This window comes from Mustelus asterias, chromosome 6 (assembly GCF_964213995.1).
Source record: "Mustelus asterias chromosome 6, sMusAst1.hap1.1, whole genome shotgun sequence".
Taxonomy (NCBI): domain Eukaryota; kingdom Metazoa; phylum Chordata; class Chondrichthyes; order Carcharhiniformes; family Triakidae; genus Mustelus; species Mustelus asterias.
In genome coordinates this window covers 137105579-137122361 of record NC_135806.1, presented here as the reverse complement: position 1 = coordinate 137122361, position 16783 = coordinate 137105579, and the positions used below count along the sequence as shown (strand labels likewise).

At 45.9% G+C, this 16783-nt stretch overlaps 2 protein-coding genes across 2 annotated transcripts in view; one reads left to right on the top strand and one right to left on the bottom strand.

Annotated features, from left to right (window-relative positions):
• vimr1 (vimentin-related 1) overlaps positions 1-9970 on the bottom strand; it is a 55350-nt gene extending 45380 nt beyond the window's left edge. Inside the window, exon 1 of the mRNA XM_078215165.1 lies at positions 9814-9970. Within this exon, the coding sequence (XP_078071291.1) occupies positions 9814-9907 (94 nt within the window). The 5' untranslated portion in view covers positions 9908-9970. The remainder of the gene's footprint in view (positions 1-9813) is intronic.
• The window catches only part of LOC144495168 (G protein-coupled receptor kinase 6-like), a 141496-nt gene continuing 134275 nt past the window's right edge, over positions 9563-16783 (top strand). Inside the window, exon 1 of the mRNA XM_078215163.1 lies at positions 9563-9668. Coding sequence (XP_078071289.1) covers positions 9617-9668 — 52 coding nt within the window. The 5' untranslated portion in view covers positions 9563-9616. The remainder of the gene's footprint in view (positions 9669-16783) is intronic.

The following is a 16783-nucleotide window of genomic DNA, read 5'->3' as shown; positions in this document are numbered from 1 at the left end:
GGGCTACTGGGTGGGAACCAATGTGAAGGCTGCTCCTATGAGGTAAGGGATTTCCTTCCTCACAGTACATGTGGAGGCAGCAACTTTTTTATGGAAAATATTCAGGCAAACACACAGAGTCAGAAACAAATACACTATAGTCATAGATACAGAAAGATCCAGTTCAGCACAGTACAGTACAGACGCACAACTCATAGAGACACACACACAAAATAAAAGACACAGGTACACAGACACACGCAATCCATAAACACACACAACACAGACTCACAGACAAACACAGACACACACGCACACAGACACACACACACACAATATATAGACAACCAGACAATTCAGAGACCCACCAGCATTCATAGATACACAGACATGCATAGAACTCAAAATATACCACACACGCACACAACACTAACACACACACACAGCCGCACAGTGACACAATGGTTAGCACTGCTGCCTCACAGCGCCAGGGACCTGGGTTCGATTCCCTGCTTGGGTCACCGTTTGTGTGGAGTTTGCACGTTCTCCCCGTGTCTGCGTGAGTTTCCTCCAGGTGCTCCGGTTTCCTCCCACAGTCTGAAAGGCATGCTGGTTAAGTGGATTGGCCATGCTAAATTCTCCCTCAGTGTACCGAACAGGTGCCAGAGTGCGGTGACTCGGGGAATTTCACTGTAACTTCATTGCAGTGTTAATGTAAGCCTACTTGTGACTAATAAATAAACTTTAAAATAAATAAACTTTAAAAAAAAATACACTGACTAACACAAACACGCACACATGGACATGGGCATTGCTGGCAGGCCAGCATTTATTGCCCATCCCTAGTTGCCCTTGTTCAGAGAGCAGTTGAGTGTCTACCACATTGCCATGGCTCTGGAGTCACATGTAGGCCAGACCAGGCAAGGACAGCAGATTTCCTTCCCTAAAGCACATTAGTGAACCAGGTGGGTTTTTCTGACAATCGACGATGGTTTCATGGTCATCAGTAGATTCTTAATTCCAGATATTTTTTATTGAATTCAAATTCCACCATCTTGTGTTGGAGGGGACATTTAATGAAGACACACTCTTTCGGATGGGTTTCTCTTGTTTCTCATAGAATCATAGACTCTGTGACTCTATGTTTCTATTGAAACAAACTGCTGTCCACTGGTGATTTCAGTAAGTTCCCTTGGCATCTTCCGAACCATTATGATAACCTTCCTTGATGACTCCTGGAGTAACCTATTTCCAATCTGAGTTCTCAGACCATGGATTCCGAGCAGATGCTCTTGGCAGATAAGGTCTCCTCCTTCACTCAAGGCATGATTTTGGAAAATTATCTCCAGTGGATTCACTGAGCCAACATGGATCAGAGTACTACCAGCCATCCATAATTATGGACCAATCTAATCCTAGTGAGAACAGTCCACGACAGAAAAATAATAGAAGTAGTTTAACTTTCTTTGAAATAAAGGCTGTTTGAGTGTCAGTCCAGATGCATCCAATTGTGTAATTGACTTAGAGGGTGCAATTTTCCCATCCCGGCCACCGTGGGAATCTTAGCAGGCGGGACATGGACCATGCAAAGGTCCGTTGACCTTGGGTGGGATTTTCCGGCCTTGGGGCGAGTGTGGCTGGAAAATCCCGCCCATGGTCATTTAGTAGTACAGAACTTGAGTATTGCTCAAGTATTGAGTATTAGTCAAAACTTTTCATCTTGCACTCATCAGCACAGATGCACGAATGCCAAATTTCAAAGGGAGCAACAATTCAAACTGCTTTTTAAAAAGTTCTGGTTGGTTGGCAAGTTAACTCTGATTGGTTGATGTATTCCACCAAGGAACTATTGTCCTCCACACTTCCATACAGTTCAAAAAAGGCCTGGACATGTTCCTTTTGCCTGCAGAGGACAGATCCCAGCAAATGAATATATGGAGCTTCTAGCAAGTGTAAGTGAGCCACATTATGGCCTGACTGATAATATTAAGTGGTTTGTTAACATAATTCTTAGCACACTCAGGATTATTCAGCAAGTGCTGACCAATCGTTCAATCATGTCTAATACTTATCGGCTTCCTAATTAGCTGGGGGGGAGGGAGGGGAATGACAAAAATGGACATGTTGATTATAACAAGGGGAGTGACGGGAGACGGATGATTGGAAGTGAAATGTATGAGACGGAACCTCCTGGAATAAGTCTGGCCAGAATGGACAACTTTACAAATGACAGTGTGGGAGCAAGAGTGTGGGGACGAGAGCATGGGGACGAGGACATGGGGGCAACTGCCTGAGGATGAGAGCGTGGGGACGAGAGCATGGGGGCGAGGACGTGGGGGCAACTGCCTGAGGGTGAGAGCGTGGGGGCGACAACAGGTTCAGGGGGCATTTAGTAAAGGAAAAGAAAGAAAATCTTGCATTTCTATATTGTTTTGCAAAATCTCCAGACATTTTAAAGCTCTTTATAGCCAATTAAATACTCAATCACTGGAGTCACTATTGTTATGTTACAACCTAGCAGGGTGAGTTGGAAAATATTGCCATAATTGGTCTCTCAGTTCTTGAACAGCTATCTGGTAAAGTAATAATTATTACAAAGAATGACTTAAAATTTACATTACAGGAAGTGGCCATTCATTTCGACGAGTCCATGAAAGTGTTTCAGCTCCGCACACGCCTCACCCCTACTTCATTTCACCTCATCAGCATATCCTGTTCCTTTCCCTTTGTATGTTTATCTATCATCCTGCTAAATACATTGACAGTGCTCGCCTCAGCCACTCCACATGTTTTGTGAGTTAAACTATATAGGACCAGGCATGAATATTGGCCTCTTGGGTGAGGTACAGAGGGTGTTAGATACCCAACCAACTAGCAAGGGGTCAGTGCCATCAACATGAAGTTGAAGAAACTGGCAGAGGAAATAAATTAATAAGACGGTTTTTCATTCATATTTTTGAGATGTGGACAATGCTGGCAAGGCTGTATTTAATGCCTACCTGAGTTGTCCTGGACCAAATCCCTCCAGGGCAAACAAATTGAACCAAAGTCTGAAATTAAATGTCTAATGATGACCATGAAACCATCGTCAAGTGTGGTAAAAACCCATCTGCTTCACTCATGTACTTTAGGGAAGGAAATCTGCCGCCCTTACCCGGTCTGGCCTGCATGTGACTACAGACCCACAGCAGTGTGGCTGAACCTTAACAGCCCAGCAAGCCACTCAGTTCAAGGGTAATTAGAGATGGGCAATATATTTTGGCCCAGCCAGAGCCACCCACATCTCAGGGATCATAGAATCCTACAGCGCAAAAGGAGGCCATTCGGACCATCGAGTCTGCACCGACTCAGGTCTTATCCTCATAACCCCATGCATTTACCCTAGCTAGTCCCCTTGACACTAATGGACAATTTAGCATGGCCAATCCACCTTACCTGCACATCTTTGAACTGCACGGGGGGAACGTGCAAACTCCACACAGACAAGGTGGGAATCGAACCCGGGTCCCTGACGCTGTGAGGTAGCAGTGCTAACCACTGTGCCACCGTGCCGCCCACGTGAATGAATAAAACACTGATTGCCAGAATTTGAAAGAATTAAACAAAGATTTACATTTCTATAGCACCTTCACAATCTCAGGTTATCCCAGAACGCTTTACAGCCAATGAACTACATCTGAAATGCAATGAAGTAAACGGGGCTGAGGATTTGTGCAGAGCAAGCTCCCACAAATAGCAATGCAATATGATCAGATAATCTGTGATGCTGGTTGTGGGGTAAATTTTAGCCAAGAAGAGCTCCCCTGCTCTTCTTCGAAATAGTGGCCATGGGATCTTTCACAACCACCTGAGAAGGCGGACAGAGCCTCAGTTTAACATCTCTTCTGAAACCTCTGACAGTGCAGCACTCCTGCCAGTACTGAACTGAAGTCTTTACCTGGATTTTTCATTCGATTTGATTTATTATTGTCACATGTATTGGGATACAGTGAAAAGTATTGTTTCTTGCGCGCTATACAGACAAAGCATACCGTACATAGAGAAGGAGAGAGTGCAGAATGTAATGTTACAGTCATAGCTAGGGTGTAGAGGAAGATCAACCTAGTGCAAGGTAGGTCCATTCGAAAGTCTGATGGCAGCAGGGAAGAAGCTGTTCTTGAGTCGGTTGGTACATGACCTCAGACTTTTGTAATAAAAGCAAATCACTGCAGATGCTGGAATCTGAAACCGAAAGAGAAAACGCTGGAAAATCTCAGCAGGTCTGGCAGCATCTGTAAGGAGAGAAAAAAGTTGACGTTTCGAGTCAAAAAGGGTCATCTGGACTCGAAACGTCAGCTCTTTTCTCTCCTTACAGATGCTGCCAGACCTGCTGAGATTTTCCAGCGTTTTCTCTTTTGGTCTCAGTCTTTTGTATCTTTTTCCCGACGGAAAAAGGTGGAAGAGAGAATGTCCGGGGTGCGTGGGATCCTTGATTATGCTGGTTGCTTTGCCGAGGCAGCGGGAAGTGTAGACAGAGTCAATGGATGGGAGGCTGGTTTGCGTGATGGATTGGGCTACATTCACAAACCTTTTGTAGTTTCTTGCGGTCTTGGGCAGAGCAGGAGCCCATACCGAGCTGTGATACAGCCAGAAAGAATGCTTTCTATGGTGCATCTGTAAAAGTTGGTGAGAGTCATAGTGGACATACCAAATTTCCTTAGTCTTCTGAGAAAGTAAAGGCGTTGGTGGGCTTTCTTAACTATAGTGTCGGCATGGGGGGACCAGGACAGGTTGTTGGTGATCTGGACACCTAAAAACCTGAAGCTCTTGACCATTTCTACTTCACGGAGCTACAAGTTTATCTTTCTTTGATACAATAAAATGATTACCCCCACTAAACACATCATTACCGCAGGAAGAAAGAAACAGAAAGTCATTAAACAACTTACAAAATTGTGCATAAATTTTATAAAATGTCTTGTTTGCGGATAAAATTTTCTCTCGCATCTCTCATTTTAACAAAGTAGCTGTAACGGCAACACTGATTTCAATGTGAAGCATCAACTATCAAAAAAAACCCTGCCTTTCTATAATGTCTTTCACCAACAACAACTTGTATTTATATAGCACTTTTAACATAATAAAATGTCCAAAGGAGCGTCACAGGAGCATGATGAAGCAATTTTTGACTTTGAACCACATAAAGCTCGGTCAAAGAGACAGGTTAAAGGAGTGTCTAAAAGGGGGAAAGACGGATAGAGAGGCAGTGAGTTGTTGGGAGGGTAATCCAGAGTTTAAGACCTAGACAATCGAGGTCACAGCCGCCGATGATAGATTGCAGGAGATAGGGGATGAGCAAGAGGCCAGAATTTAAAGAGTGCCGAGATCTCAGATCTCTTTTAGTGCTGAAGGAGATTACCGAGTGAGGGAGGAGCAAGGTCAGGAAGGCAAATTGAAAACAAGTACGAGAAGTTTAAAATAGAGTAATGTGGGAAAGGAGATTCCAGATTCTCTGTGTGAAAAGGAGATGATTAGGAAGTGATCTTATCGAGGTTGTAAACAGGTACATAGAGAACATTATTTTAAGATAGGGTGCTGCTGAAACCCTCATTGATGTTTGTGTTACTTCTAGACGCAGCTATCACAATGCACTCCTGGCTGGTTCCCCCACACTCTCCTCTCTCTATAATCTTCAGGTCATCCAAAAACCTGCGGCCTGTGCCTCAACTCCAACCTGCTCCCCTAACATGCCAGTGCTTGCTGAATGCCAGTCAATCAGAATCTTAATTTTGAAATTCTCATCCTTGTTTTCAATCCCTCCATGGTCTCAACTTTCCCCACCTCTGTAATCTCTTCTAGCCCCACAACCCTGTGATAGCTGCGTTTTTCTATTCCGCCCTTTAAAGCATCCGCCATTTTAATCGCTCCACCATTGGCGGCCATGCCTTCAGTCGCCTGGGCCCCAAGCCCCGGACTTCCCTCCATACACCTCTTTACTTGTCTACCTCACTTTAGACACTACTTAAAATTTAACACTTTACCCAAGCTTTTTGGTCATCAGATCTCAAATCTTATGTGACTTAGGCACCTTACTTTGTTTTATAATATTCATGTGAAGCACTTTGGGACATTTAATTCCAATAATGGTGCTAAATGAATATAAATAGTTGTTGATTTGTTAACACTATTTGGGTGACAGTGGAGAACAGGTTCGAACAGTCGAATAATAAATGTAAGGTGAATGCCATGAGTTCTTCAACAGCATGTCTTCCCCCAACCTCCCCCACCCCACGGTCCACTGCCTGGGGAGGTGGGGGGGGAGGGTGGGAAGGACAAAGACCCTGAAGATCTTTAGTGTCAAAAATGCTACACATGAAGAATGAAGAACGAAGAAGACCTGCATTTATATTTTGCCTTTCATAACTTGAGGATATCCCAAAGTGCTGTCAGCCAATTTCTCAGGCTACTCCACTTTCTCAGAAGACGAAGGAAATTTGGCATGTCCGCAATGCCTCTCACCAACTTTTACAGATGCACCATAGAAAGCATTCTTTCTGTTTGTATCACAGCTCCTGCTCTGTCCAAGACCGCAAGAAACTACAAAAGGTCGTGAACGTAGCCCAGTCCATCACGCAAACCAGCCTCCCATCCAATGACTCTGTCTACGCTTCCCGCTGCCTCGGAAAAGCAGCCAGCATAATTAAGGACCCCACGCATCCCGGGCATTCTCTCTTCTACCTTCTTCCGTCGGAAAAAGTCTGAGGTCACGTACCAACCGACTCAAGAACAGCTTCTTCCCTGCTGCCGTCAGACTTTTAAATGGACTTACCTTGCATTAAGTTGATCTTTCTCTACACCCTAGCTATGAGTGTAACACTACATTCTGCATTCTCTCCTTTCCTTCTCTATGAATGGTATGTTTTGTCTGTATGTCACACAAGAAACAATACTTTTCACTGTATATTAATACATGTGACAGTAATAAATCAATAATAAATAATAATTAAGTTCTCTGTTAATTATTTTCATTGCTGTGATGTGGAGAAACTTTTGAACATAAAAATTAGCAGGCTGCTAACCTGATTGTAACCTCAACCCCACATTCCTGCCTTTCACCTCCTTGTTAATCAAGAATCTATCTAATTCTGCCTTAAAAATATTCAATCATTCTGCTTCCGCTGCCTTCTGAGGAAGAAAGTTCCAGAGACTCGTGACCCCCTGAGAGAAAAGTTGCCCCCTTAATGGCCAAACCCTTATTTTTAAACAGTGACTCCTGGTTCTGAATTCTCCGATAAGAGGAAACATCTTCTCCACGTCCACCCTGTCAATACCCCTCAGGATCTTAAAGATTTTAATTAAGTCACTTCCTACCTTCTAAAGGTGACACAGTGGTTAGCACTGCTGCCTCACAGCGCCAGGGACCTGGGTTCAATTCCGGGCTTGGGTCACTGTCTGTGCAGAGTCTGCACGTTCTCCCCGTGTCTGTGTGGATTTCCTCTGGGTGCTCCGGTTTCCTCCCACAGTCCGAAAGCACTGGTTAGGTGCATTGGCCGTGCTAAATTCTCCCTCAGTGTACCCGAACAGGCGCCGGAGTACGGCAACTAGGGGATTTTCACAACTTCATTGCAGCGTTAATGTAAGCCTACTTTGACACTAATAAATAAACTTTTAAATGCTATGGATACAAACCTAATCTCCCCAACCTCTCTGCTCATTCCTGGTGTAACTTGACCTCCAATAAACACAAGGCTTCATCCTCTAAGGGTTAACCAATTTACAGATAAGGTGATTGGTTAAGTGATAGAAGATGAACAGTAGAGATGTACTTCAAGTGAAAGTCCCAAAAGGATCTGCATAATATTTACTAATGACTTGGATAACACAGTGGGGAGCCATACAACCAAGTTTGCCAATAACACAAAGATTGGTGACAGAGTAAGTACAGTAGCCAGGAGCATAAAATTACCAAGAGACTTCGATGGACGAAGTGAATGTTCAAAACGATGACAGATTTCAACTTGGGTCAGAACAAGGTCATTATTTTCAGACCAAAATAACAATAGATCTGGAGTATTATTGAAACAGTGAAGACAGCTAGGAACGGGGAGGAGGAGGAGGTGTCACTAAACACATTGCTGTTTGTGAGAGTTTACTGTGTGCTAATTAGTCGCGACATTTTCAAGTGACTCCACTTTAAAAAGTACTTTGGCTGCCAAGTACTCTGGGATGCCCTGTGGTGGTAAAAGGCAGGCTCTATAAATGCAAACTTTTTTATTGCATTCTTTCATTGTGTATGAGCATCACTGACAAGGGCAGCATTTGTTGCCCATCCTGAATTGCCATTGAACTGGGTGGCTTGCGAGGTCAATTCAGGGGGCATTTAAGAGCCAACCACACTGTTTGGAGGTCTGGAGTCACGTATAGACCAGACCGGGTAAAGATGGCAGATTTCCTTCCATTAGTGAACCAGGTGGATTTTTTTGTAAAGAAACAGTTGATGATAGCTTCATGGTCACTATTACTGAGAGTAGCTCTTAATTCCAGATTTATTACCTGAACTGAACCTAATCCTAACCCTAACCCCAGCTGCTATGGCAGGATTTGAACCCATATCCTCAGAGCATGAGCATATGCTTCCGATGGTGGGGGAGCCCAGAACTAGGGATCATAGTTTGAGGATAGGGGGTAAACCTTTTAGAACTGAGGTGAGGAGAAATGTCTTCACCCAGAGGGTGGTGAATGTGTGGAATTCACTCCCACAGAATGTAGTTGAGGCCAAAATGTTGTCTGATTTCAAGCAGGAATTAGATATAGCGTTTGGGGCTAAAAAGGGGGGGGGGGGGGGGGAAATCAGGATATTACAGGGGAGGTGATGGCCTAGTGATATTATTGCTAGACTATTAATCCAGAATCTCAGCTAATGTTCTGAGAACCCGAGTTCAAATCCCACCATGGCAGATGGTGGAATTTGAATTCAATAAAAAATATCCAGAATTAATAATCTACTGATGACCATGAAACCATTGTCAGAAAATCCATCTGGTTCACTAATGTCCTTTAGGGAAGGAAATCTGCCACCCTTACCTGGCCTGGCCTACATGTGACTCCAGAGCTACAGCAATGTAGTTGACTCTCAACTATCCTCCAAGGATAATAAATGCTGGCCAGCCAACAATGCCAATGTCCCATGAATGATTAAAAAAAAGAATTGAACGACCTGCCATGATCATAATGAATGGCGGGGCAGTCTCAAAGGGCCGAATGGCCTACTCCTGCTTCTAGTTCCTATGTTTTTATGAACCAATACCCCCAAAAAAGTCTGTTTTTTAATCTCCCAAAGAAGATTTGGAGCGGCTAAAGTGGATCACAAATAGAAAACATCCCTTTCCATCAAAAAGGTTGGATGGAATGTGGGCAGAGTGGGCTAGAATAAGGCAGAGCAGGCTGGAAGGGGCTGAATGGCCTGCTCTATATGTTCATAAACACACATGATGAGATGTTTATATGTGAATGTGGCCAGAGTATTGGTGGGTGAGGTAAGGAGGGGGAGGGTTTTTGTTGGGAGCAGCACCAATGAGGGAGTGTGAGGGCTGAGGCGGACACACTCCCTCACACGGAGGGAGAGGCTTTTGGCTGCGAGGAGCTCGGGGCCGCGCGGATGGAGCTGGAAAACATTGTAGCGAACACGGTGCTGCTGAAAGCCCGGGAAGGTAAGAGAGTAACAAAGCGCGGCGACATTGTATCCCTCAACAATGGCCGGGGATACATTGTGGCGCGGGGGCCCGGACTCTCCCCCTCAGCCGGGCCCGGGCTCCGGGAGCCGCCTCTCCCTCCCGGGCTCTGGGCCTCACTCACCCGGCTCCAATTCCCCTCTTACTGAGCAAGGGGGAGCGGTGACCCGGTGTCTCCTCCCCGCCACCTCCATCATCTTCGGGCCGGAGCAAATCATCCAGCTGGGGGGAGGGAGGGGGGGACTCTCGTCCCTGTCTCCCCGGGGCTTCTGCTGTCGCTCCCCCTCGGGGGGAGGGGGCGCTGCTCATCCCTTTATAAACCCGCCCCCCAAAGATGTTCAACACCCTTCACCTTTCTTTCTATTTCATGGGAGCTGTTTAAACCCCTTTTATTCCCCCCCTTTCATATTATTCCCCCCCTTTCATATTATTCCCCCCCCTTCATATTATTCCCCCCCCTTTCATATTATTCCCCCCCCTTTCATATTATTCCCCCCCTTTCATATTATTCCCCCCCTTTCATATTATTCCCCCCCCCTTTCATATTATAGTCCCCTCCAGGTGGGCTCTTGTGCATGGTATCTCCAGCTTACCCCCGTTAGTTCAATAAGTGTTTTCAACTAGCCCTGGTTGAGGTAGAATTTTTCAGCCTGCGGGGACAATCCTGCTACTTTCTGGTTTTTCTATTGAGAGTTAATTTTGGTTCATCTTTTTCACACCGTTGTGTCCCGTCCCATGTCTCCAGAGTGGGAATCCGCCCTCTCCCTTTCTTTGCAAATGAGCTAGAATTGTTTGAGTGGTTACTAATGGAGCCCCAAGAGGCAACAGAGAGATGGTACATAATCGACCCTAATCAATATTTCCAGCAGAGTCCAGAGTCTAATGCGAGAGTCTATGAATCTTAATGTATCTCTCTCTCTCCTTTGGGTGCCAGCTGTAAGTCGGCTGGTTAAGACTCTCATCTCTGAGTCAGATGGCTCTGGGTCCAAGTCCTGCTCCAGAGGCCAGAGTACATAATGCAGGCGGGCACTCCCAACACTCTGCTGACAGAGTGCTGCATTGTTGGAGGTGCTGTCTTTTGGATGCGCTGTTTTAAACCAAGTCTTTTGAACCATGCCTGTCCCCTCGAGTGGACATCAGTGGTCCCACGGCCATCGTTTTGAAGTAAAATCATTGAATCCCTACAGTGCAGAAGGAGGCCATTCGGCCCATCGTGTCTGCACTGACCACAATCCCACCCAGGCCCTACCCCCATAACCCCATGCATTTACTCTAGCTAGTCCCCCTGACACTAAGGGGCAGTTTAACATAGAACATAGAAAGCCACAGCACAAACAGGCCCTTCGGCCCACAAGTTGCGCCGATCACATCCCCGCCTCTAGGCCTATCTATAGCCCTCAATCCCATTAAATCCCATGTACTCATCCAGAAGTCTCTTAAAAGACCCCAACGAGTTTGCCTCCACCACCACCGACGTCAGCCGATTCCACTCACCCACCACCCTCTGAGTGAAAAACTTACCCCTGACATCTCCTCTGTACCTACCCCCCAGCACCTTAAACCTGTGTCCTCTCGTAGCAACCATTTCAGCCCTTGGAAATAGTCTCTGAGAGTCTACCCTATCCAGACCTCTCAACATCTTGTAAACCTCTATCAGGTCACCCCTCATCCTTCGTCTCTCCAGGGAGAAGAGACCAAGCTCCCTCAATCTATCCTCATAAGGCATGCCCCCCAATCCAGGCAACATCCTTGTAAATCTCCTCTGCACCCTTTCAATGGCTTCAACATCTTTCCTGTAATGAGGTGACCAGAACTGCGCGCAGTACTCCAAGTGGGGTCTAACCAGGGTCCTATAAAGCTGCAGCATTATCTCCCGACTCCTAAACTCAATCCCTCGATTAATGAAGGCCAGTACGCCGTACGCCTTCTTGACCGCATCCTCCACCTGCGAGGCCGATTTAAGAGTCCTATGGACCCGGACCCCAAGGTCCTTCTGATCCTCTACACTGCTAAGAATGGTACCCTTCATATTATACTGCTGCTTCATCCCATTGGATCTGCCAAAATGGATCACCACACACTTATCCGGGTTGAAGTCCATCTGCCACTTCTCCGCCCAGTCTTGCATTCTATCTATGTCTCGCTGCAACTTCTGACATCCCTCCAAACTATCCACAACACCACCTACCTTGGTGTCGTCAGCAAACTTACCAACCCATCCCTCCACTTCCTCATCCAGGTCATTTATGAAAATGACAAACAACATTGGCCAATCCACCTAACCTGTACGTCTTTGGAGTGTGGGAGGAAACCCAGGCAGACACGGGGAGAAGTCCACACAGACAGTGACCCAAGCTGGGAATCGAACCCAGGTCCCTGGCGCTGAGAGGCAGCAGTGCTAATCACTCTGCCACCGTGCTGCAGAGGAGCTGTTGTTGGTGTCCTGGCCGATCTTTATACCTCAAAAAACATCATTATAAGACATGAACATTCATTTCCTTGTTGCAGTTTGTTCCTACCATTACAGCAGTGACTACCTATCAAAGTTCTGCATTGTAGTGGAGGCTGATTCAGTAGTGAGTTCCGAAAGGGAATTGGATAAAGATTCAAAGGACAGACATTTGTACAGTTATGGGGAAATAGCTGGTGTTTTGGGCTAATTGGATAACTCTTTGGAGGAACTCTCACAGACACAATGGGCCGAATTGTCTTTTCCTCTACTGTAAGAACATATGATACTGTAAATTGCTTTGGAACCCCCTGAAGTTGTGTAAGATGCCACATAAGTGCATGTTTGTTCTTTTTGTCTTTGGTGGTATCTTGTCAGTTGCATTCCCTCCAATGCTCTTTCCCCTGGAACAGTTGGCATTGTATTGGAGTACGGTTCCCTGGCTTCTCGGTGCATTGGCCGTGCTAAATTCTCCCTCAGTGTACCCGAACAGGCGCCAGAGTGTAGCAACTCGGGGATTTTCACAGTAACTTCACTGCAGTGTTAATGTAAGCCTACTTGTGATACTAATAAATAAACCTATTATTCGCATATAGCCCCTGACGGTGAGTGTTGGCAAAACACTTGATCTTGACGATAGCTGGGACATTGCAAAAGGTAGTACAGTACAGAAGGAACAAGTCTGGGTCTTGTTTTAATTTGTCCATCTTCCCCAGAGGGTAGAGGCTAAATTGTAGCTACCTTTACAGTTGGCACCAGCTAAGGTCAGCCAACATACAATTAATCTGGGGCTGAACTCGAGATTTCAAGTCGAAGAAAATAGGATTCAGAGTCGGTCATTCAGCTCCTTCACCACTGAGTGGGATCATGACTGATATGTGGCCCAATCTCCCTTTGACTCCATATCCCTTTTGCATAATAAAAATATAGCAATCTTAGTTTTAACATTGACAACTGGTGTTACATCAGTTGCAGTTTATGGAAAAGAGTTCTGAATTTGTTTTGCTTTTATCCAGGGAAGCATTATGTGTTAATCAAAGTTTATTTATTATTATTGTCACAAGTAGGTTTACATCAACACTGCAATGAAGTTACTGTGAAAATCCCCTAGTTGCCACACTCCAGCACCTGTTTGGGTACACTGAGGGAGAATTTAGCACGGCCAATCCACCTAACGTGCTCACCTTTGGAGTGTGGGAGGAAACCGGAGCACCCGGAGGAAACTCACGCAGGCGGCGGGAGGGTGGGGAGCGGGGAGGTGTAAACTCCACACAGATAGTGACCCAAACTGGGAATCGAACCAGAGTCCCTGGCATTGAGGCAGCAGTTTAACCACTGTGCCACCGTGCCATATCATGGGTTAAACGTGGATTAAAGCATGACAGCATTTCAATCGGCAAAGGAGAACTTATCCCAGTTTGTTATCTGGAGCTTTTTGTGCCGTTATTCATTTGGTGAAATCCCGTGGGTTTTCATGCATTCATCTGCTTGCCTGTCCTTCCGATCTAAAGTTTAAAAAAAAAGTTTATTTATTGGTCACAAGTAAGGCTTACGTTAAAAGATATGAATCCATTAAAAGACTTAGGAGGAGGCCCTTTACCCAAAGAGTGGTGAGAATGTGGAAGTTACTACCACTGGGTGTAGTCAAGGCCAGTAGTATAGATGCAGTTAAGGGGAAGGCAGATATGTAGCTGAGGGAAGGTGAGGCTCATTTGGAGCAAAAACACCAGCATAGACCTGTTGAGTCTCTACCTGTGGTGTGCAAATCTTCAGAAAATTTGTGGTTGGCTATCACATGATGAGATGAGGCTCATTGACCACAATAGGTTGAAATCGCCGACTGTTTCCGGCCAGCCTGAAGTATAGCCTTCGTCTTCCTGGGTGGATGTGGTTACCATATCTGTTGTTTGTTCTCTGGGATGTGGGTGTCACTGGCCGGGCTGACCTTTGTTGCTCATCGCCATAGTTGCCTCGAGAAGGTGGTGATGAGTGGTCCCACAAACACCGGCTGGAAAGTCTGGGACAAGCTTGCGTTCGCTTGGGGCTGGGTTACCCCACAGCCATGTTGGGCTGTTAATTGGATCTTCTGCCCCTATTGCAGAGGATGTCCCGATCCTGAGAGCTTCTGGCCAATGAAATAGCAGGCAGCTCTCTAGTCAACAGCACCACTGGGAGTAGTGGCCACTGCTGGTATTGCAGGCAGTCACCGAATCATAGAGCAGAAGAGGCCCTTCGGCCCATTGAATCTGCACTGACACATGAGAACCACCTAACCTACTTGCCTTATCCCATTTACCAGCACTTGGCTCATAGCCTTGAATGCTACGACATGTCAAATGTGCATCCAGGTACTTTTTAAAGGATGTGAGGCAACCCACCTCCACCACCCTCCCAAGCAGCGCATCCCAGAATGTCACCTCACTCTGGGTAAATAAAAAGTCCTGATGATGGACCTGAAATTGAAGATAAGTCTGGGGGTGTGCCAGGGCTGGTAGGTCCTGCTGCAAAAAAGGTGAGGATCCGTCAGGATGGTACGCGAGGAGAACACGGGGGTTTGGCTGGGGGATAACCGTGGGAGGGGTCAGGGTGGGGGTTTGGACACAGGATGCCTGAACAGGAGGGGCCAGCTCACAAAATGCCATGACATTTCACCTGGTGGCCTTGTCACACGGTGTAGCCATCTCCCGCCATGGGTGAAGTAGCAGTGAAAGGAGGCCCTTAAGTTGCTATTACACGGGCGAGCAGCCTGCCTGATGGAGGTGGCTGATAGGCCACCAGCACTTCCATTGTGGCGTTCAGTGTGATATCCTCCCCACCTCTCCCTGCCATCTGCCAACTCAGGTGAAACTCCAGCTATAAACTCGCAGGATCATTACACAGATTGAAAATACAGCCTCTAACTGAGACTTCAATTACAGTCGAGGGATTATCTACCTGCTCACTGAATATGATGCCAGTTAACAAGCGCCTGAATGCATAAGCATGGTTGGATCATCAATCAGGAAATGCGCAGTCGGATCTGAAAGAGTAAGGTTAACTTTTAGGTGTGGTTTTTCACCAGTGAAGAAATTGAGTAACATAATCTGCAATTTTGCCAGGAGACTTTTAGTCACAGGTGACAGAGGATTAAGTGGGGGAGTTTTTTTGTCTGGAATTCACTTATGTTTTGTGAAACAGATTCAGGGTTGTGAATCTGTGGAATTCCCTGCCCAGTGAAGCAGTTGAGGCTACCTCATTGAATGTTTTTAAGGCAAGGATAAATACATTTTTGAACAGTAAAGGAATTAAGGGTTATGGTGAGCGGGTGGGTAAGTGGAGCTGAATCCATGAAAAGATCAGCCATGATCTTATTGAATGGCGGAGCAGGCTCGAGGGGCCAGATGGCCTACTCCTGCTCCTAGTTCTTATGTTCTTATGAAACACCCAACACAGTTGTATACTAGTGTCGGGTTGTATGGGGAGAGAGTGGTTTTCTCATTGTAAGACGAGGTGGAAAGATAAGGTTTTAGGTTGTGTCACTAGTACTTTCAGTGACCTGAATCTTGCACAAGGATTGTATTGATGCCACTGTACCACTTAAACCTGGTCACAATTCTGCTGAGTAGATAATTATTGTTTCCTTTGAATAATGGTCAGTAACAGTTAATCAAGCTGCTTTCTAAAACATTTCATTGACCATTGTGGTAATGTGATCTTTCTGAAATAAAGACTTGCATTTATATAATACTTTCACAACCTCTGGGCATCCTTAAAGCACCTCTGGGTGCCATGGTGGATGGATGGCATGGTGGCACAGTGGTTAGCACTGCTGCCTCACAGCGCCAGGGACCCGGGTTTGATTCTCGGCTTGGGTCACTGTCTGCATGTTCTCCCCGTGCCTGCGTGGGTTTCCTCCGGATGCTCCAGTTTCCTCCCACAATCTGAAAGACGTGCGGGTTAGGTACATTGGCCATGCTAAATTCTCCCTCCGTGTACCCGAACAGGACCAGATTTGATTTATTATTGTCACATGTATTAGTATATAGTGAAAAATATTGTTTCTTTCACGCTATTCAGACAAAGCATACAGTACATAGAGAAGGAAAGGAGTGTCCTCAGCTCCCTACTATATTCCTTATACACCTATGACTGTGTGGCCAAATTCCCCTCCAACTCGATTTTCAAATTTGCTGATGACACCACCGTAGTGGGTCGGATCTCAAACAATGACGAGACAGAGTACAGGAATGAGATAGAGAATCTGGTGAACTGGTGCAACAACAGTAATCTCTCCCTCAATGTCAACAAAACGAAGGCGATTGTCATCGACTTCAGGAAGCGCAGTGGAGAACATGCCCCTGTCGGCATCAATGGGGATGAAGTAGAAATGGTAGAGAGCTAGGGTGTAGAGAAAGATCAACTTAATGCAAGGTAGGTCTGTTCAAAAGTCTGATGGCAGCAGGGGAGAAGCTGTTCTTGAGTCGGTTGGTACGTGACCTCAGACTTTTGTATCTTTTTCCTGATTGATGAAGGTGGAAGAGAGAATGTCCGGGGTGCGTGGGGTCCTTAATTATGCTGGCTGCTTTTCTGAGGCAGTGGAAAGTGTAGACAGAGTCACTGGATGGGAGGCTGGTTTGCATGATGGATTGGGCTACATTCATGACCT